Source organism: Bubalus kerabau, chromosome 1 (assembly GCF_029407905.1).
Source record: "Bubalus kerabau isolate K-KA32 ecotype Philippines breed swamp buffalo chromosome 1, PCC_UOA_SB_1v2, whole genome shotgun sequence".
In the NCBI taxonomy this organism is placed as follows: domain Eukaryota; kingdom Metazoa; phylum Chordata; class Mammalia; order Artiodactyla; family Bovidae; genus Bubalus; species Bubalus kerabau.
The window spans coordinates 140488289-140511171 of record NC_073624.1 but is presented as its reverse complement, the minus strand read 5'-3'; the positions used below and the strand labels follow the sequence as shown (position 1 = coordinate 140511171).

At 38.1% G+C, this 22883-nt stretch overlaps 1 protein-coding gene across 1 annotated transcript in view; it reads left to right on the top strand.

Annotated features, from left to right (window-relative positions):
* Positions 1-22883, top strand: part of TMEM26 (transmembrane protein 26) — a 64131-nt gene that overhangs the window by 23103 nt on the left and 18145 nt on the right. The window contains exons 3-4 of the mRNA XM_055589942.1: positions 5978-6091; positions 17448-17668. Coding sequence (XP_055445917.1) covers positions 5978-6091; positions 17448-17668 — 335 coding nt within the window. The remainder of the gene's footprint in view (positions 1-5977; positions 6092-17447; positions 17669-22883) is intronic.

The window sequence follows — 22883 nt, the reverse complement described above, 5'->3', positions numbered from 1 at the left end:
TCTGGGTTAGAGGTCTTGTTCCTAACCCTTCCCCGCCAATATGCTACAGTTTACATGGGGGTATACAATTCTGGTTTTATCCCTTGCAGCTTCAGTGACTGACTGTACCAAGAATGGGCAGGGCTCTGTATGACAGACTGTGGTTCTTAGTTGCTCAGTCGTGTTGGACTCTGTGACCCCATGGATCCTGGCCTGCAGGCTCCTCCGTCTATGGAATTTTTCAGGCAAGAATACTGCAGTGAGTTGCCATTTCCAACTCCAGGGAATCTTCTGGACCCAGGCATTGAACCCATGTCTCTTGCATCTCCTGCACTGACAGGTGGATTCTTTACCACTGAGCCACCTGGGAAGCCCCATGACAGTATCTTAGAGTGAAGTGAATCAGAAAGAGAGGAAAAATATCATATATTAATGCATATATGTGGAATTTGAAAAAAAAACATTAGTATAGATGATCTTATTTACAAAGCAGAAATAGAGACACAGACATAGAGAACAAACGTATGGATACCAAGGGAACGGAGGGTGGGTGGGATGAATTGGGAAATTGAGATTGTTGTATATACACTATTGATACTATGTACAAAATAGATAACTAATGGATCACTAATGAGAACTTACTGTATAACTCAGGGAACCCTACTCAGTGCTCTATGGTAACCTACATGGGAAAGGAATTCAAAAGAGCTGTATATATATGTATACATATAGCTGATTCACTTTGCTGTACAGTAGAAACTAATAAAATATTGTAAAGCAACTATACTCCAATGGTAACAATAACACTGTGTACGAGACAGCAAAAGAGACACTGATGTATAGAACAGTCTTATGGACTCTGTGAGAGAGGGAGAGGGTGGGGAGATTTGGGAGAATGGCATTGAAACATGTATAATATCATGTATGAAACGAGTCGCCAGTCCAGGTTCGATGCACGATACTGGATGCTTGGGGCTGGTGCTCTGGGATGACCCAGAGGGATGGTATGGGGAGGGAGGAGGGAGGAGGGTTCAGGATGGGGAACACATGTATACCTGTGGCAGATTCATTTTTATATTTGGCAAAACTAATACAATTTTGTAAAGTTTAAAAATAAAATAAAATTAAAAAAAATAAAAATTATGAAAAAAAAAAAAAAAAAAGAATGGGCAAGGCTCAATCATCTAGCATCCTATAAAATGACGTTTTCCCCTTTGGCCCAGGGGTAAAGAATAAGTCTGCAATGCAGGAGCTGCAGGAGATATAGGTTCGATCCCTGGGTTGGGAAGACCCCTGGAGGAAGGTATGACAATCCACCGCAGTATTCTTGCCTGGAGAATCCCATGGACAGAGGAGCCAGGTGGGCAATAGTTCATAGGGTCACAAAGAGTCAAACACGACTGAAGCAACTTAGCACACGTGCACAGGAACAACAAAAACAAAAACAAAACTCCATCATCTGTACTCTGCCGTACAAATACTGTCAATCTTGGAAGGGCTATTTGAAATAGTCTGTTTAAAATACAGGCTTTGCAGGTCACAGGAGATTCACTTCTGAGGTCCTAAGAGCTGTCTTAGTAAAATATGAATTTCATTCAAGTGCCCCAAAATATGAAGAAGGCGATGGCACCCCACTCCAGTATTCTTGCTTGGAAAATCCCATGGATGGCGGAGCCTGGTAGGCTGCAGTCCATGGGGTTGCTAAGAGTCGGACACAACTGAGCGACTTCACTTTCACTTTTCATTTTCACGCATTGGAGAAGGAAATGACAACCCACTCCAGTATTCTTGCTGGAGAATCCCAGGGACGGGGGAGCCTGGTGGGCTTCCGTCTGTGGGGTCGCACAGAGTCGGACACAACTGAAGCCACTTAGCAGCAGCAGCAGCCCCAAAATAAGTGTAAAGGAGAGGAACCAGGGAACCCACGATCAGGAAGGGTAGGCTATATATATTAAGACCACACTGACCTAGAAAAGAAACAGTGGCTTCCAATATGAGTCCCTAATCTATAAATAGATTCACTGATTTAATTTTTTAAATTTCTTTAATTGGAGGATAATTGCTTTACAGTGTTGTGCTAGTTTATTTTGTACAACAATATGAATAAACACTGACTCGATGGACGTGAGTCTCAGTGAACTCCAAGAGTTGATGATGAACAGGGAGGCCTGGCGTGCTGCGATTCATGGGGTCGCGAAGAGTTGGACATGACTGAGCGACTGATCTGATCTGATAAGTAGACTTATATCCGGAGAAGGCAATGGCACCCCACTCCAGTACTCTTGCCTGGAAAATCCCATGGAAGGAGGAGCCTGGAAGGCTGTAGTCCGTGGGGTCACTGAGGGTCGGACATGACTTCACTTTCACTTTTCACTTTCATGCACTGGAGAAGGAAATGGCAACCCACTCCAGTGTTCTTGCCTGGAGAATCCCAGGGACGGAGGAGCCTGGTGGGCTGCCATCTATGGGGTCGCACAGAGTCAGACACAACTGAAGTAACTTAGCAGCAGCAGACTTATATCCCCTCCCTCCTGAATCTCCCTCCCATGCCTCTCCCCATCCTGCTCTAGAGAGAGGTGCTGATTTTTCACTGAATTACTTCTTATATGGGCAACCCTAGGTAGCAGGATCTAGGCTGGATTCAGCCGCTGATTGTCATCAATGCTCCTATATGACACTGGGGGGGGGGGGCAGTTAGTCCAGTCCATTAAACTGCAGCCTGGACTTCACATCTTCAGGGGTCAGGTTACAGGATTATGTTTTATAGATGAACTGTAGTTATGATATAATAATATTGTAGTATCTTTACTGGTAAAATCTGTGAGACTGTCACAGATTTCTTTGCTACAGAAGGTCACTTTATAGCAAAGTTAAGCCTCTGATACATGTTTCAGATATTCAAACCTTATCTGAAAAATGCTTGCTTAACATTTTAGGCACACAGAGGGGAGTTTAGTTCTGTGGACTAGTTTTGCAGAATTCCACAAGCATGTACCAATAATGTAGGCATGAAGAAGACATCTGTCTGCCTAAATCTCCTGTCTAAAGAATATTAATGTCAAAGGCTATCTCTATGTTTGTAGCAAAAGAATTTTTGTCACAGTAGATTGGTTGGTTCAAGTTACCATAGCTTTTAGGATATCAAGGGACTGTTTTAATTTCCTTACTACTTACTACTTTCAGCAGTATGGGAATAAGCTCTGGTGACTTGAATCGCTTTTTTTTTTTTCACATCCAATTCTATGACATGGTTATCATCCACAATAACAATTCATTTACCCAAATGCTTTTATAGTATAAAGCTTTGCACAGTTAATTGATATACAGGTCAAATCCCATTACAACAAATAGCATGCAACCAAAAACTCTCTTTTTAATAAAATTAAAAAAAAAAAAAAAAAGATGTTTGGGCCCCGGGAAGTACCTCTCTAATTTTCACACTACAAAAGAAATTGGACCTTTAGCACTGATGGATCTGACTCATTTTGACACTGAAAATTAAAATGAATGCCCAGATTGTGAATTGGGCAGGGTGGGCAGAGTTGGAAGTAGAAAAAAGTGAGAGAGAGACAAAAAAGGATTGGAATTGCATTTAAAGAAATAAAAAATGGCAGAATAAAGGAAGGTACAGAAATTCTTAGTCTATTCATGTAGGAAATCTTGGTTATGATAATAATCATATCATACATTTTCATATAGTTCTTTATTTCAAACTATTTTCAGATACTTTTCTCATTTTCTCATTCATATACCCAGCAACTCCTTAAGTTAGACATGGTATGTAGATTTCTATGTTAGAGAATAGGAACCTGAAATTCAGCAAGGTTAAGTAATCTTCCCAAGGCCACACAGCTAATCAACAGCAGTTCTGGGGCTCAGAACCTGGGTCTTAACCCCTAGTTCATTAAATCACACTGCCTTTTTCAATAATGTGTTTTATGTTTTACAGGAATTTACATCAAAATCATCTGAATGTTTCATGATGGAAAAGGATAATTTAATTTGCTTTCACATTTTCCATTTACTCTACACCCTAAACATTCTAACCTATGACTTGGCATTCGAAAAACATCCTGATCTATTTCATGACAGCATTTCTCTTAGATGATCGATTTTGTACCTTCACTTCTGAATCTGACTGGGTCTACATGAATGGGAAGAAAATGTTTTTGCAACAATTATGACCTTAACTCTTAGTCAAGTCTATTTATGAATTGGCACAATTAAAGCAATGGAAATATTCTGGTCTTGAAGATGTCTGGTTTGAACCAAAGGAATGTTTCTAAAGCTTTTCAGACTAGGCCATGAAAAAGTGACTTTTGGCACCCAGATCATCCATGTAACTCACTTATATAATGCTGATTGTAAACAGTATTACCATAAAACCAATATAAGTCAGGTTAAATCTTAGGAGTTTGTTCTGTGCAATCCAATACAACTGCCACTTAAAATAAAGTTGCATCAATTTATAACAAACAGAATTCTAAGAATGAACAGGGACTCGGGTCTTTATACCATAATATGAGCTATAAAGCCATTTGCCGTGATGTTATCTTATGCTGCAGTACGGATGACTATTTTTAAAAAATAACAAGATGTCTATGGAATTTTAGTGATAAGAATGCGAAAAACATATCAAGGTCACCACTTTTAATATACAATCTGCTTTCATGCCTGCCAAGAAGTGTTCAAATATGTTTCCTATTGAACATTAGGTTCTTAGAGTCACAGAACTCCTGCAATGAGGATTTGTTGCTTGGTTCAAAGATTTAATTTGTTATCTTCATTATCTTTTCCTGGAGCCTTAGCTATATAGAAAAAAAGTGTGCAAACAACTACATTTTTGCTCTTAGAGATATGGCACATGGCCATTTTTCTTAATTATTCTTGTCATTTCACCCACAACACTAGTTTTTTTTTTTTTTCCTTCCCCCATCCATAACACTAGTTGTCTTGATGGAAGGGGAAAAAAATAGCTTCTTGACAGACTTTCCTTTCTACTTTTCCAAGTAGCTCATAGAATGATCAATGAAGTATCCAGAATTAATTAAGAAAAATATAGTTCTCAGTGATAGCATTAAAAAAAATTCTCTCTAAATCCAAATGTGTGATCATGGATGTGCAGTGGTGGTTGTGTTTGTGTGTGTGTGTGTGGGTGTGTTTGTGTGCACTTCAAATGTATGTTAGCTCTGCAGTTTTTTTTTTAATCAGTCTGTTTTTTTTCTTAATGAGTTTGTGAAATAATCATTGGCTACACTTACATTTTCAAGTACAACACCTTTCCTCTCTTATGTACTTTTCTCTTTTCTTTCTCTACCTCAGATTCTCAGCTTCTGGTTGGATTAAAAATCACACATAGTTCATATAAAGAAATTTACATGCAAAATGAAAGAATAAGGAAGGGGAAATGCCATTTATTTTAGGTCTACTGTTAACTTTTCTATAAATCTAAATTGGCTTCTAGAGTGATGTAAAATGTATATGTTGATGGGTAGATATGTTAATTTATTATTATCATTTTGGGGGGATTGTTACAATGTTTAACAGACATGATTGAAAGTAACTGAATTACCTACATTAGCAAAATGGTATTTTAGATAAAGAGGCTCTGAACAAGTAATAAAATCATAGAATGAATGCTTTGACCAAGATCATAGATGCTTTCATTGGTTGTTGGTTTGTTTTATAATTGTTTCATGATTTAAGAAAGGGACCCCAGAGATCAATTCATAAATTCTATAGCTCTCCACAATGAACTTAGAGCATCTACAGCCTCATAGACTTGTGGGAAAATGAGACATGTATAGTTGATTCTTTCCTCATATTAACTGAAAATGGTTTCTATCTCAAGGCTATATTCTGATTTTTGAAAATGTTTATGCTTTACTACAGAAACTTCACATCTTTGCTCATAATCTCTTAGATACACTGAAGCCATCTTAAATGTTGCCTACTGTGATATTTTCTGACACATTGCTTTTTTACAAATACTTCTTAGTATTGCAGTAGCCAATTTGGAGGATTGTCACAGAATACCAGCAGAAAAGAAGACTTCAATCAAACTCTGTTGTCAGCTGAACGTACCAACAGAGCAGATGATCTCATTGAGACGGTGAGTGCTTTCTCATTGTATGTTAAGGGATCTAACAAATCACCTTTTCACTTGGTGAGAATACCACTTTCTATACCTTTCAGCTCATTCTTCCCTAGGGAAATTCACCAATTGTTTGGCTCAGAAAGTCACAAGAAAATTGTATTTTGCACTATTATTGAACATATTTAACAAGCCTAATGGGCATATATATCTTATATGCATTAATAAATATATTTAACTTGCAGTATTAAGGAACCTTTAACACTTAGATCAGATGACCTATGTACCAAGAGAGATACAGACAATTCTGAAGGAATGATATAATGAAAAGATTGGGATCTGCCCTATATATATTTTTTAAATTAATTTAGTTTTTAATGAAGGATAATTGCTTTACAGAATTTTGTTGTTTTCTATCAAATCTCAACATGAATCAGCCAGAGGAATACATATATACCCTCCCTTCTGAAACTCCCTCCCATCTTCCTCCCCAATCCACCTCTTTAGATTGATACAGAGGCCCTGACTGAGTTTCCTGAGCCATTCAGCAAATTCTCCTTGGCCATCTATTTTAAATATGATAATGTAAGTTTCTGTGTTACTCTTTCCATACATCTCACCCTCACCTCCCCTCTCCCTATGTCCATAACTCTATTCTCTATATCTGTTTCTCCATTGCTATCCTGTAAATAAATTCTTCAGTACCATTTTTCTAGATTCCATATATATGTATTAGAATACTGTGGTGTTGGAGAAGACTCTTGAGAGTCCCTTGGACTGCAAGGAGATCCAACCAGTCCATTCTGAAGGAGATCAGCCCTGGGATTTCTTTGGAAGGAATGATGCTAAAGCTGAAACTCCAGTACTTTGGCCACCTCATGCGAAGAGTTGACTCATTGGAAAAGACTCTGATGCTGGGAGGGATTGGGGGCAGGAGGAGAAGGGGACAACAGAGGATGAGATGGCTGGATGGCATCACTGACTCGATGGACGTGAGTCTGAGTGAACTCTGGGAGTTGGTGATGGACAAGGAGTCCTGGTGTACTGCAATTCATGGGGTCGCAAAGAGTCGGACACGACTGAGCGACTGAACTGAACTGAGCGATATTTATCTTTCTCTTTCTGACTTACTTCACTCTGTATAATAGGTTCCAGGTTCATCTACCTCATAACTGACTCAAATGTGTTCCTTTTATGGCTGAGTAATATTCCACAGTGTATATGTACCACAACTTCTTTATCTGTCCATGGACATCTTGGTTGCTTCCATGTTCTAGCTACTGTAAACAGTGCTGCAATGAACATGTGTCTTTTTCAGTTTTGGCCTCCTCAGGGTATATGCCTAGGAGTGAGAGTGCTGGGTCATATGGTGGCTTTATTCCTAGTTTTTTAAGGAATCTCCATATCATCTTCCATAGTGGCTGTATCAATTTACATTCCCACCAACAGTGCAAGAGTGTTCCTTTTTCTCCACACCCTCTCCAGCATTTATTGTTTGTAGACTTTTTGATGATGGACATTCTGACCGGTGTGAGGTGATACCTCATTATAGTTTTGATTTGCATTTCTCTAATAATGAGGGATGTTGAGCATCTTTTCATGTGTTTGTTAGCTATCTGTATGTCTTCTTTGGAGAAATGTCTGTTTAGGTCTTTTTCCCACTTTTTGCTTGGGTTGTTTGTATTTCTGGGATTGAGTTGTATATTTTGGAAATTAATCCTTTGTCAGTTGTTTCATTTGCTATTATTTACTCCCATTCTGAGGGTTGTCTTTTCACCTTGCTTAGTTTCCTCTGCTGTGCAAAAGTTTTCAAGTTTAATCAGGTCCCACTTGTCTACTTTAGTTTTTATTTCCGTTACTCTAGGAGGTGGGTCATAGAGGATCTTGATTTGATTTATGTCATCGAGTGTTCTGCCTATGTTTTCCTCTAAGAGTTTTTATAGTTTTTATAGTTTCTGGTCTCACGTTTAGATCTTTAATCCCTTTTAGGTTTATCTTTGTGGATGGTGTTAGAAAGTGTTCAAATTTCATTCTTTTATATGCAGCTATCCAGTTTTCCCAGCACCATTTATTGTGCTAAAAAAAAAAAAAGACCTAAACAGCACCATTTATTGAAGAGGCTATCTTTGCCCCATTGTATATTCTTGCCTCCTTTGTCAAAAATAAGGTACCCATAGGTGCATGGGTTTATTTATGGGCTTTCTTTCTTATCCCATTGGTCTATATTTCTGTTTTTGTGCCAGGACCATGCTGTCTTGATGACTGTAGCTTTGTAGTATAACCTGAAATCAGGAAGGTTGATTCCTCCAGCTCCATTATTCTTTCTCAAGACTACTTTGGCTATTTGGGGTCTTTTATGTTTCCATATGAATTGTGAAATTTTTGTTCTACTTCTGTGAAAAACACCATTGGTAATTTAATAGGGATCACATTGAATCTGTAGATTGCATTTGGTAGTATAGTGATTTTCACAATATTGATTTTTCCTACCCAGGAACATGGAGTATCTCTCCATCTGTTTATGTCATCTTTGATATCTTTCATTAGTGTTTTATAATTTTCTGTGTACAGTTCTTTTGTGTCCTTAGATAAGTTTATTCCTAGATATTTAATTCTTTTTGTTGCAATGGTGAATGGGATTGATTCCTTCATTTTTCTTTCTGATTTTTCATTGTTAGCATATAGAAATGCAAGTAATTTCTGTGTATTGATTTTGTATCCTGAAACTTTGCTAAATGCACTGATTAGCTCTAGTAATTTTCTGATACTATCTTTAGGGTTTTCTATGTACAGTATCATGTCATTTACAAACAGTGAGAGCTTTACTTATTTTCCAATCTGGATTCCTTTTATTTTTTTTCCTTCTCTGGTTGCTATAAGCTAGGACTTCCCAGAACTATGTTGAATAATAGTGGCGAAAGTGTACACCCTTGTCTTGTTCCTGATCTTAGGAAGAATACTTTCAGTTTTTCACCATTGAGAATAATGTTTGCTATAGGCTTATCATATATGGCCTTTACTATGTTGAGGTAGGTTCCTTCTATGCCCATTTTTTGAAGAGTTTTAATCATAAATGGGTGCTGAATTTTGTCAAAGGCTTTTTCTGCATCTATTGAGATGATCATATGGTTTTTATCTTTCAATTTGTTAATATGGTGTATCACATTGATTGAATTCTGTATATTGAAGAATCCTTGCATCCCCAGAATAAACCCAATTTGATCATAGTGTATGAGCCTTCTGATGTGTTGCTGAATTCTGTTTGCTAAACTTTTGTTGAGGATTTTTGCATCTATGTTCATCAGTGATATTGGCCTGTAGTTTTCTTTTTGTGTGTTGTCTTTATCTGGTTTTAGTATCAGGGTGATGGTGGCCTCATAGAATGAGTTCGGAAGTGTTCTTTCCTCTGTAAATTTTTGAAAGAGTTTTAGAAGTATAGGCATTTGCTCTTCTCTAAATATTTGATAGAATTCTCCTGTGAAGCCCTCTGGTCCTGGGCTTTTGTTTTTTTGGCAGATTTTTTATCAAAGCTTCCATTGCAGTGCTTGCAATTGGGTTGTTCATAATTTCTATTTCTTCCTGGTTCAGTCTTGGAAGATTGAACTTTTCTAACACTCTGTCCATTTCTTCCAGGTTATCCATTATATTGCCATATAGTTGTTCATAAGTCTTTTATAGTCCTTTGGATTTCTGCATTATCTGTTGTAACCTCTCCTTTTTCATTTCTAATTTTGTTGATTTGATTCTTCTCTCTTCTCTTCTTGATGAGTCTGGCTAAAGATTTGTCAATTGTGTTTATCTTCTCAAAGAACCATCTTTAAGTTTTATTAACCTTTAATAGTGTTTCATTCTTTATTTTTCATTTATTTCTGCTCAGATCTTTATCATTTCTTTCCTTCTACTAATTTTGTGTTTTTGTTTTTCTTTTTTGTTGCTCTTCTTTTTCCAGTTGTTTTAGGTGTAAAGTTAGGTTGGCTACTCAATGTTTTTCTTGTTTCTTGAGGTAGGGTTATGTTGCTATAAACTTCCTCTTAGAACTGATTTTGCTGCATCCCATAGGTTTTGAGTTGTCATGTTTTATTGTAATTTGTTTTTAGAAATTTTTTGATTTCCCTTTTGATTTCTTCTGTAAACTGTTCATTATTTTTTAATGTGTTATTTAATCTCCATGTGTTTGTGTTTCTTACAGCTTTTTTCTTATAATTGATATCTAGCTTCATAGCACTGTGGTTGGAGAAGATGCTTGATATGATTTCAATTTTTTTAAATAACTGAGGTTTGATTTGTGACTCAACATGTGGTCTATCCTGGAGAATGTTCCATGTGCACTTGAGAAGGTATTCTGCATTTTGATGGAACGTCTTGAAGATATCAATGAGATCCATCTCATCTAATGTATCATTTAAGACTTGTGTTTCCTTATTAATTTTCTGTTTTGATGATCTGTCCATTGGTGTGAGGGGGATGTTAAAATCTCCTACTATTTTATTGTGTTACTGTCAATTTCTCCTTTTATGTCTGTTAGTGTTTGTCTTATGTATTAAGGTGCTCCTATGTTGAGTGTATAGATATTTACAAATGTTCTGTCTTCCTCTTGGATTGATCCTTTGATCACTATGTAGTGTCCTTCCTTGTAGCTTGTAATCTTTATTTTAAGATCTATTTTGTCTGATATGAGGATTGCTACTCCAGCTTTCCTTTGCCTCCTGTTTGCATGGAATATATTTTTCCATCCTCTCACTTTCAGTCTATATGTGTCTTTAGGTCTGATGTGGGTTTCTTGTAGACAGAATATATATGGGTCTTGTTTTTGTATCCATTTAGCCAGTCTGTGTCTTTTGCTTGGAGCATTTAATCCATTTATATTTAAAGTAGTTATTGATATATATGTTCCTATTGCCATTTTCTTAATTCTTTGGGGTTGATTTTGTGGATCTTTTTTCTTCTCTTGTATTTCTTGACTATATAATTCCATTTAACATTTGTTGTAAAGCTGGTTTCCTGGTACTGAATTCTCTTAACTTTTGCTTATCTGAAAAGCTTTTTATTTCTCCATCAATTTTGAATGAGATCCTTGCTGGATACAGTTATCTTGGTTGGAGATTTTTCCCTTTCAGTGCTTTAAATATATCCTGCCATTCCCTTCTGGCTTGCAGAGTCTGCTGAAAGATTAGCTGTTAAGCATATGGGGTTTCCCTTGTATGTTACTGGTTGCTTCTCCCTTGCTGTTTTTTTTTTTCCCCTTGCTGTTTTTAACATACTTTCTTTGTGTTTAGTCTTTGTTAGTTTGATTAGTATGTGTCTTGGTGTGTTTCTCCTTGGGTTTATCCTGTATGGGACTCTTTGTGCCTCTTGGCTATTTCCTTTTCCATGTTGGGGAAAATTTCAACTATAATCTCTTCAAAAAATTTCTCAAACCCTTTCTTTTTTCTTCTTCTGCTGCTGCTGCTGCTAAGTCACTTAAGTCATGTCTGACTCTGTGCAACCCCATAGACGGCAGCCCACCAGGCTCCCCCATCCCTGGGATTCTCCAGGCAAGAACGCTGGAGTGGGTTGCCATTTCCTTCTCCAATGCAGGAAAGTGAAAAGTGAAAGTGAAGTCGCTCAGTCTGTCTGACCCTCAGCGACCCCATGGACTGCAGTCTTCCAGGCTCCTCCGTCCATGGGATTTTCCAGGCAAGAGTTCTTCTTCTGGGAATCCTATAATTCGAATGTTGGTGTGTTTGGTATTGTCCCAGAGGTCTGAGACTATCCTCAGTTCTTTCCATTCCTTTTACTTTGTTCTGCTCTTCAGACGTTATTTCTACCATTTTATCTTCCAGCTTCTGTTTCAGATATTCTGCTAGTGATTCCTTCTAGAGTATTTTTAATTTCAGTTATTGTGTTGTTTGTCTCTTATGTTTTTTCTTTAATTCTTCTGGGTCTTTGTTAATTGGTACTTCCATTTTCTTCATTTTGTTTTAAGGGTTTTGATCATCTTTATTTTCATTATTCTTGATCATCTTTATTTTCATTATTCTGAATTCTTTTAAAGGTAGTTTTCCTGTTTCCTCTTCATTTATTTGGACTTTGTGTTTCTAGTTTTTTCCTTCATTTGTGTAGTATTTCTCTGCCTTCTCATTATTTATTATTTTAACTTTTTGTGTTTGAGGTCTCCTTTTCCCAGGCTTCCAGGAAAGTTGAATTCCTTCCTAGAAGAAAGTTGGATTCTATCTTCCTTTTGGTTTCTGCTCTCCTAACATTGGTCCAGTGGTTTGTGTAAGCTTCATATAGGGTGAGATTTGTGTTGAGTTTTTGTTTGTTTTCCCTCTGATGGGCAAGGCTGAGTGAGGTGGTACTCCTGTCTGCTGTTGATTGGGTTTGTATTGTTGGTTTTTTCATTGTTTAGATGAGGCATTCTGCACAGGGTGCTACTGGTGGTTGGGTGATGCTGGGTCTGGTATTCAAGTGGTTTCGTTTGTGTGAGTTCTCACTATCTGATACTCCCTAGGGTTAGTTCTCTGGTAGTCTAGGGTCTTGGAGTCAGTTCTCCCACTCCAAAGGCTCAGAGCTTGATCTCTGGTCAGGAATGAAGACTCCACAAGTGGTTTGTTATGGCATTAAGTAAGATTAAAACAAATATCCAAAAATGAGAAACCAGAGATGAACCCCAGACAAATGGTAGTTACAAAATCAGGCAAATAATAATTAAAATAATGGAATATACATATACACCCATGAGAAAAGTCTAAACAGTCCAACAAAAATAAACTACAGTAGATTGACCCAGCAAACAAAGAAAATCAAAAATTATATTTACTACTTAAGAAAAAAAACTAACTAAAGCACAAACTGGAAAGCAAAACTAAAGCAAGGTACCAAGTGGGAATAAAGCAATGAAAGCAAAACTAACAAATATGTTGAGAGGAAAGGAATGAAAGAAAAAAAAGAAAGAATAGATATGCAAATTTAAATAGATGTAGATGCAGAAGATTTATATACTTTAAAGATTAACTGCAAAGCGAAGAGAATAGTAGGAAAGGCAAACAAAGGAATATATAGAAAAAATATAGTTTTAAAAAATTAAAAATTGCAATTATAAAAAAGAGACAAGGAAAAAAAGAAAAGAGAGAAAATAGAGAAAATAAAAGGAAACTCATCAAAACTGCAAAAGCCCCATGTAGAGGGAGAGGTTTATAACAACAATAAAAAGTGTGACTGAATATACATATATACCCATAAGCAAAATCAAAACAGCCCAGCAAAAATAAAGTACAACAGATTGACCTGGCAAACTAAGAAACCAAAAATTATATCTACCAGAACAAAACTAACTAAAGCACAAACTGGAAAACAAAACTAAAGCAAGATGCAAACTGTGGAATAAAGCAATGAAAATAAAACTAACAAATATGTTGAGAGGAAAGGAGAGAAAGAAAAGAATGAAAGAATATATATGCAAAGTTAGACAGAAGTAGATAAGGAAGATTTATATTTGTTAAAGATTAACTGCAAGGGGAAAAGAACAGCAGGAAAAGCCAACAAAAGAATAAATGTAGAAATAATAATAAGTTTAAAAAACTAAAAATTAAAAATAAAAAAATAGAAACAAAAAATAAAAAAGGAAAACTCCACAAAACTGCAAAAGACCTACATAGAGGCAGAGGTTTATAACAACAATAAAAAATGTGACTGAGGGAAAAAAAAAAAGCTCAAAAGCCTAATTGGATTTCATAGTGCCAATAATATTGACAACTACAACAGAGTGGGGAAAGGGGGGAAAAATCTAAAAGAATCTATAGAACAAGTCAAAAAATAAGAATAATATATGTTTTTCTTGAGTCACTGCAGTCAGAGTTCTTTCCCTCGCTGGGAGACACAGTCCACCTTACCTCCCTAGGATGCCCTCCAACACTGTGCTTGCTGATCTCTGGACCTGCTGTGGGGGCAGCTCAGATTCTAATCTGGTCCTATTCCAGTGGGTTCTTGTCTCCAATGTCCACAGCTATCATAACTAGTGCGTTTTCTTTTGCGGGAGCTCTCAATGACCTTTTATATATTCCATAGACACACAGTCTACCTAGTTGATCATGTGGATTTAATCTGCAGCTTGTACAACTGGTGGGGAGGTTTTGGGTCTTCTTCCTTAGCCACACTGCCCCTGGGTTTCGATTGTGGTTTTATTTCCACCTCTGCATGTGGGCCATCCACTGGGGTTTGCTCCTGAGGCTGCCCTGGAGGACTCGGGTTTGCCCCTGTGAGGGTCAGGTGTGGAGGTGGCAGCTGCTTGAGTTAGAGGGGTTCTGGCAGCACCAGGTACTCAGGGGAGTTGGTGGCTATGGGAGCAGGAAATACAGTACTCTAGAAGGGTATGGCAACCAATATTGGCCAATACGCTCCAGTATTCTTGCCTGGACACCTCCCTCTCTGATAGAGAAGCCTGGCAGGCCACAGTCTACAGGGTTGCAAAGAGTCGGACACAACTAAAGTGAACCTGTGTGCATAGACGTAAGACTTTTTTTGCCTGTGGCAGCTCTGCCCCAGTGAGAGTTGAGCGTGAAGGTGGCATCACTGCTTGTCTTGTGGGGACCCTGGCGGTGCCAAGGGTGCGGGAACACGGACTGCCTCGGCCACAGGAGTTATGGCCCTATCAGAGTCTTTTTTCAAGCCTCTTGTAGCTGGCGATCAGAAGGCCTCTTTGGCCAGTCTTGCTCTGTAGCTCCACTCATTGAGGTACTTAGAAAGCTCCCTTGCCTGGGGTCCTATTCTGTAGTTCAGTGCATCAGGCACATAGAGGGGGTGCCCCCTGGCTGGAGTCCTACTCTGTAGACTGATGCATCAGTCACTTAAAGGAGCACCCTTGGTGGGGTCCTACTCTGTAGTTCAGTGCATTAGGCTCTAGAATGGGCCAGCATCTCTATTGTTCAGCTGCGGATGCTGGCTTGTGGGGAGAGAGAGGCTACGGTGATGCCTGCACCCACTGTGCATGACTCAGCAGCATCCCCTTGCTTACATGGCTGCCTGGCTTTCCTCTACCGGCATTTCCCATCACAATCTCCTACCTCACATCCCCTCAGTCCGTCCTTCTCAGTCAACAGCAGTCCTTGCCCTGGGATTGCTCCACAATCCCTAAACTCCAGCTCCCAGCTGCTGCACATTTGGAGGGACCAGCATTCCTGTCTGGGGTATGTAGGCTGCAACAAGGACTGTCTGATTCTCTTTCCATTTAGGCTGCCACAGATCAGCTGTTTCACTCTCAGCCTTAAATGTTTCTCCTCTGACTCAGACGATTGCCCCAATGTGGGGATTGGGTGACCCCTGCTCCAGTTCCCCCACCCGCTGAGGGCAGGTCCCATCCTATTAACACTCCTGTTTCTCCCCCTAGTTCCTTCATCCTACTGAGTTTTGCGTGGTTCTGTATATTCTTTTGCACTGGTCACATACTCCTGTCTGCTCTCAGCTGGTGTTCTGCATGCACTTCTGTGTCTGAAAGTGTATTCCTGATGCAGCTGTGGAGAAAGATGTACTGTCCACTTACTCCTCTGCCTTCTTGATGTCCTCTGCCCTTTATATTTTTAGGTGCTTATATTAACAATAGGGAAGGTTTTCAGCCAAAATAGATTCTGTTCTTTGTTCTTCCCATGTTTGATATTTGGCAAACTAACTATGGCCTATGAGACACTCAAGACTAAGGCCCCTTTCACTGAACCATGTTTTCAATAGTAAGATAGGCTATTGATTCTATTGAGCTTAACAGAACTAGTTTTGGGTTCTAATTCAACCTTCAGTCACAGCTTACTCATGTCACTTTGAACAAATCAACCTCACTGTCTCTCAGTTTATCATCTGGTAATTGAAAACATTCATATTTACCTTGCTAGCATACATTCCTATATCCTAGGTGGCTCAGTGGTAGAGAGGAGTGCCAAACAGGAGGCACAGGTTCAATCCCTGGGTCAGGAAGATCCCCTGGAGAAGGAAATGGCAACCCACTCCAGTATTCTTGCTTAGGAAATTCCATGGACAGAGGAACCTGGTGGTCTACATTCCATGGGGTTGTGAAAGAGTCAGACATGACTTAGCAACTCAACAGCAACTACTACAACACACATCCTGTAAGAATCAAATAAGATGTTTGGAAAGACTCATGAGTGTTTCCCTGGTGGCGCAGTGGTAGAGAGTCCTCCTGCCAATGCAGGAGCCATGGGTTTGATCTCTGGGTGGGGAAGATGCCCTGGAGGAGAAAATGGTAACCCACTCTGGTATTCTTGCCTGGAAAATCCCATGGATCAAGGAGGCTGGAGGACTAGAGCCCATGGAGTCGCAAGAGCGTCAGACATGACTTAGTGACTAACAACAGCAATGGGAGGAGTCATAGAAGACATATAATGCAATGTGCAAATGAAAGATTATTGATCTTCTTGCATGGTTTCAATCAGGTTAGCATACTGACATATCTTTCTCTCCCATCACCTTTATTTTTTTTTTAATTTTATTTTATTTTTAAACTTTACATAATTGTATTAGTCTTGCCAAATATCAAAATGAATCCACCACAGGCCTCAGCACATGATCAAGAGGGGTAAATAAATTTGTAGAAATATAGTTAAGTCACTTGTATAAATCAGTTGGAATCACTGTCCATCCACTGGAGATCTACACCCCTGTAGTCTTTAGAAGATCATAACCTATTAGGCCAATAAGATATTGAACACTAGACGTTAAGTGGGCAAGAGATAGTATTTGGAATACATTAATGGGATGGAAATTTTCTCCAGAGTCCAAGAATAAGGGCAGAAGAAATTTGGTTGCTTGCTTATAGATTTTTTAATAATAAATGTTCAGAATACAAATAACCTTATAATTATTCTGTTTCTTTTAGGTAATAAACATTATATATGTTTCTCCTTTGATAGTATTTTAAAGCAATAAAAATCAAAGGAGAAGATCTGTACCATGCTGAAAATATTACCAGATTAGTAAATTCAAATTTGAAATCTATAAAAATATAGGAATTTAAAATTTTTAATATGGAATTTAAAAAATGTTGCTATGTGTTATACTTATTACAGAGACTAATGAAATAATATGAGAAACTGTCTGTGAAAAGTTGCAAAATTAGCATTTAAAATATAAGTACAACCTCACTAGTAAGTAAAACATTTAAATTACTTTCAGTTATAAGGCTGCCCCATTTAAAGAGACATTAGCATTTTTTCTTTTTTATAAGATTGTTCAGCTAAAAAGAGTTTTACTTTCTTTAGTAAATGAAGAATCATTTTCTGGAAATGCTCTTCCACAAAAGCTGACTCTTCATTGAAAACCATGGTGAAAAAGGCCTTTCTAAGGTTCTAGTTCATAATTCCTCTGTCTGTATAACATTTCTGTTAAACAGGCCAAAGTTTTTGTAAATAACTTATCTACAGTATGTGAGAAAGTCTGGACTTTGGGACTCCATCAGACATTCCTTCTAATGCTAATAATTGGAAGATGGCTTCTCCCCATTGGAAGTGGGATCACTCGGGATCAACTCTCTCAACTTCTCCTTATGTTTGTGGGGACAGCTGCTGACATATTGGAATTCACAAGTGAGACCCTGGAAGAAGAAAATGTGAGGTAAGTAGGCCCTGCAATGAAAAGACCTACTTTTCAAGGTCAGGCCCACACACCTGCTTTTTTTTCTATTATTTATATTTGCATTAATAAAGCTTTTTCCATATATCATATGTCCAGTGGTAGAATAATAGAATTTGTTGCTGTTCAGGTATACATTAGGTACCAGTACCCCAACATGCGCACACACACACATATACATGTATGCACATATCTGGTTTCCTATATGGCTCTAGTGGTAAAGAAGACACCTACCAATGCAGGAGACATAACAGATGTCCGTTTGATCCTTTGGTGGGGAAGATCCCCTGGAGAAGGACACAGCAATCCACTCCAGTCTTCTTGCCTGGAGAATCCCATGGACAGAGGAGCATGGCAGGCTCTAGTCCATCGGGTTGTAAAGAGTTGTACATGACTGAAGGGATCCAGCATGCACACATGCATATACATACATACATATATATATGTATGTACCATATATATGTGCTATGCATATATATAGTAGTTGTATATGAATATGTAAAGAAAGTTGTGTGTGTGTGTTAGTCACTCAGTCGTGTCTGACTGAATCTGTAAAAGACGTTGCTGCTACAGAAAAAAGGCAGATAATATTTTCCATGGGTAAGAACAGAGAAGCTCTGCCTGTTTGCATGACCACAGGTTAGGTGAAGCCATGGTTACCTGAAAACTGTCCCTGGCTCCTCTTTCACATTCTCAAGTGTCCAGGAATGCAGGCAATCTTAAGTGTCTCTTGCAGAGCAGAGCTGCTATTTCAGGAAAGTACTTTGAGGAGGCATGGAGGACTCTCTCCCCTAGCTGACTGAGGAATTTATATTCCCTGGTGTGAATGGAGAATGGGGCAGATTAGGTTTTATTTTCCTAAATTTTATTTTTAATCAGTTTTGTTTGAAGTGCCCAAAGGCTATCTGGTGTAGATGCCTATAAATTAAAACTTATTGAGTTGGTACTTTTATTTTTGCCACAAGCAGATAAACCCAGAATCCATGATCACATCTGTTTATGGAACTACTTTCTTACCTTTAGGGATTTAAGTCTCAGTGCCTGAATGTACTTTCAGCTCAGGTTGTTATGCACTATGCTATAAAAATAAATTGCAATGAGTCTGGCTTTTAATGCTACCGTTTACTTTATGCTATGTTTCTCAAATAACGAAACATAAAGCTGAGCAAAATACACTAACCTACTGAGTAAACTTAATATCCCAATTATAGTACAAAGTGTATCATTATCATAGGTTACCTTTATACGATCATTTCCTGTTCCATTTATACTGCTTTCTCATATCTTAAGTAGATATAGAATTTTAAAAAGAATCTAGTCTAAGTTGATCCATTGTCCTCACAATGCCAATTTTATTTTTTAAAGAATATTTACTTACTTTGCTGTGCAGGGTGTTAGTTGCAGCATATGGGACGTAGTTCCCTGACTAGTGATTGAACCAGGCCCCCTGCATTGCGAGCAAGGTGTCTTACCCACTGGACCACCAGAGAAGTCCCCAGAATGTTGATTTTAGCTTTGTGGCTTTAATACCTTACACGTGGCCAGTGCTTTACATTGTGTAACATATTTTCAGACACATTAGAATACTTATAATACAGTGAGGTTACAAGAAAAACATTAAAAAATCATGACCAAGCATATAAAAACAAATAACTACAGGCACCACACAGCTGACTATACCTATGGGGCTTCCCAGGTGGCACAGTGGGAAAGAATCCACCTGCCAGTGCAGGAGATGCAAGAGACACAGGTTCGATCTCTGGGTTGGGAAGATCCCCTGCAGGAAGAAGGGGCAACCCACTCCAATATTCCTGCCTGGAAAATCCCATGGACAGAGGAACCTGGCGGGCTACAGTCCATGAGGTTGCAAAGAGTCAAACACGACTGAGCATGCGCGCGCGTGCGCGCGCGCGCGCACACACACACACACACACACACACACACACACACACACACACCTATACCTATATAGAAATAAACACATAAATGCCAAATATCTAGTGAGATCCAAGGGATATAAGGTAGAAGGCGGGGGTGGGGCTTCGGGGAGGAATATGTTCTGACGGTCTCATCTGATCTTTCTCACATCTTTATGGTTTTATGGCTATTTTAATGCTCAGTGTTTTAGGCCCATCCACAAGTGATGGCAAGAGGCATTTTATAGATCAGTTTGCCAACAGATGTCGAATATTAAGTAAGTTAATGACTAAAATGTCAATTGTCCAAGGCAATTTAAAAAACACTCTGAAAGTCATGAGAGATCATTCATTCACCAACTCTTGACTGATTATGTAGTGCGGGCCAAAAGAGTGCTACTGGAGATTGGGGAGCTAATAGGGAGCAAGTGATGAGCGAAAGGATACACAATCCTGTCCTCACCCAGGTAATTTCAATTCAGCATTTTCTTCTCCCACCTGCACATTCATCTGAGTGTTTTATAAATCTTTTTACTCATTCTAAACGTACACCAGTCCTGAGAATAGAACTGAATCAACTCTGTTCGGGTTATTATTTTTCAATTTCTTTTTGGGTTTCATGATCTCAAATGAAATCATTTTATTTTTAATGTAATTGCATTGTGTCAGAGACCGTCTGTGGTTTCCACTGCACTCCTGCATATCTCCATCACAACCCAAGGCCTCCAAAATCAAGGCCCAGAAAGAACTGAGAGCTTTTATTCCCACCTAAGGCCCACCTCCCAAGTTCTGACTTCATCTCAGGTTCCATACTGTAAGAATAAACACTGCAGATTGCCATGTTTTCAAAGGAAAGACTTAAATTCTCTCACTGGAGCATAGCTTTCCCTTTTGGCCTCAAAAAGACAATCATATAGCATAAATTTAATATACATGTAAAGGATGTTCCCATGTAATATAGAAAAGAGGGTTACTTCATTATAACCTACTTAGCATCACTTATTATTACAACATTTTCTTTTCTTTTTTATTTTATTCTGTAATTTGAGCTGACAGGTTTACGAGAAAACCTGAGATGATGTCTACATCACAATGATGTCTATCTCTCTTTCCTGCATCCTGGGTAATACTTCAAATCCAGTTTGTTTGTTTTTTTTAACCTAAATCAGTTCCCTTCCACATACCTACACAAAGTTCATCTTTCTGATTCTTATGAATTTGCATGGACTCATGAGATATTGCAAGTTTTTCATAACAACTCCACTTTATACAACACAAATGCATCTATTGTAATTCTATGGTTCAGTGATATTTTGAAATTTATAGATTCGTGTAACTATCACCAGAATCCATATTCCTTGTGTCTGTTTGCAGTCAATTCTCACTCCCACTGTCAACTCTAGGCAACCACTGATATGCTTTATATTGCTGTAGAAATTCCTTTTCTAGAAATTTCATGTAAATGGGATCATAAAGTGTATGGTCTTCGTGTCTGGCTTTTTCACATAGCATAATGTTTCAGTGGTTCATTTCCATTGTTCATTGTGTGGGTTGTCTAGCTCTGTTTTAATAGCTGACTAGTATCCTATGCATATACCACATTTTATGTATCCATTCTGTAGTCAGTTTTCTTGCTATTGAAAATTATATTGCTAGGAACATTCAGTTACAAGCCTTTGTATGCATCTGTTTTCATTTCTCTTGTATAGATACGTGGGAGTAGAATGACTCAATTTTATGTTAAGTACATGTTTAACTTTTTAAGAAACTGCCAAACTGTTTTGCAAAATGGCTATTTGTTATTGCTGTTGTTGCTGTTTAGTTGCTAAGTCGTGTCCAACTCTTTGCGATCCCATGGAACTAGCCCACCAGGCTCCTCTGTCCATGGGATTTCCCAGACAAGAAATCTGGAATGAGTTGCCATTTCCTTCTCCAGGGGATCTTCCCAATCCAGGGATCGGACTCACATCTCCTGCACTGGCAGATGGATTCTTTTCCACTGAGCCACCAGGGATGCCCCCCAAAGTGGCTATACCTATGTAAAAACACTCCCACCAGCAAGGTGTGAGAGTTCCATTTTCTCAACATCTTCACCAACACATTTTTTTCAGTGTTAATGATTATAACCATTCTAGTGGGCTCATAGTAGTATTGTATTGTGTTTTTAATTTGCATTTTCTTAATGATTAATGAAGTGGAGTATCTTTCATGTGCTGATTAGCTTTTTATATATCTTCCTTGGTGAAGCATCTGTTCAAATTTTTGCCCATGTTTCACTGGATTAAATTTTTACTGAGTTGTCTATATATTCTGGTTACAAGTCTGTTATTAGATACATAAATGTAAATATTTTTCCCAGTATATAATTTTTTATTTTTTAATGCTGTCATTTGAAGAACAGTTTTTTTTTTAATTTTGATAAAATCCTATTTATCATTTTTTTTTTCTATGTAGGGCTTTGGTGTAAAGTAAAAAAAAAATAATAATAATAAAAAAATTAAAAATAAATATTTTCCTCACCAAAAATTAGAAATATTTTTCTCTAATATTTTGACTTAATTTTTGTGTACCTTGAGTAAGAGTCTAAGTTCATATTTTGTCTTATTTCATTTTGTGTTTTGGCATTGTCCCAGCTCTAATTTTTGTCCCAGCTTGGGCCAACTGTCTCAGCACCATTTGTTGAAAACATTATCCCTTCCCTATTAAAATGACTTGGCACTCCTTGTCAAAAATCAATTGACCACATATGTAAGGAGTTTTCCAGGACTTTCTATTGTGTGTCTGTCTGCTCTGTGTGTCTGTCCTTATGCCAGTACCACGCTACTGTGATTACTGACATTTTATGATCAGTTTTGAAACTAGATACTCTTAAGCTCTCAAGCATTATTCTTTAAAAAAATTGTTCTGATTTTTCTAGATGCTTTGCAATTTCATATAAGTTTTATTATTAGCTTGTCAGATTCTAAAAAAAAAAAAAATCCTGCTGGAGTTTTAATAAGGATTGTATTAAATCTAAGCCTCAGGCTTCTCTGGTAGCTCCAACAGTAAAGAATCTGCCTGCAATACAAGAGACCCAGGTTCAATCCCTGGATTGGGAAGACCCCCTGGAGAACAGAATGGCTACCTACTCCAGTATTCTGGCCTGGAGAATTCCATGAACAGAGGAGCCTGATAAGCGACAGTCTGAGGCATCACAGTGTTGGACATGACAGAGCAACTAACACCATGACTACTATCAGTTTATGAAGAAGCAGCATCTGTATAATATTAAGTCTTCCGAC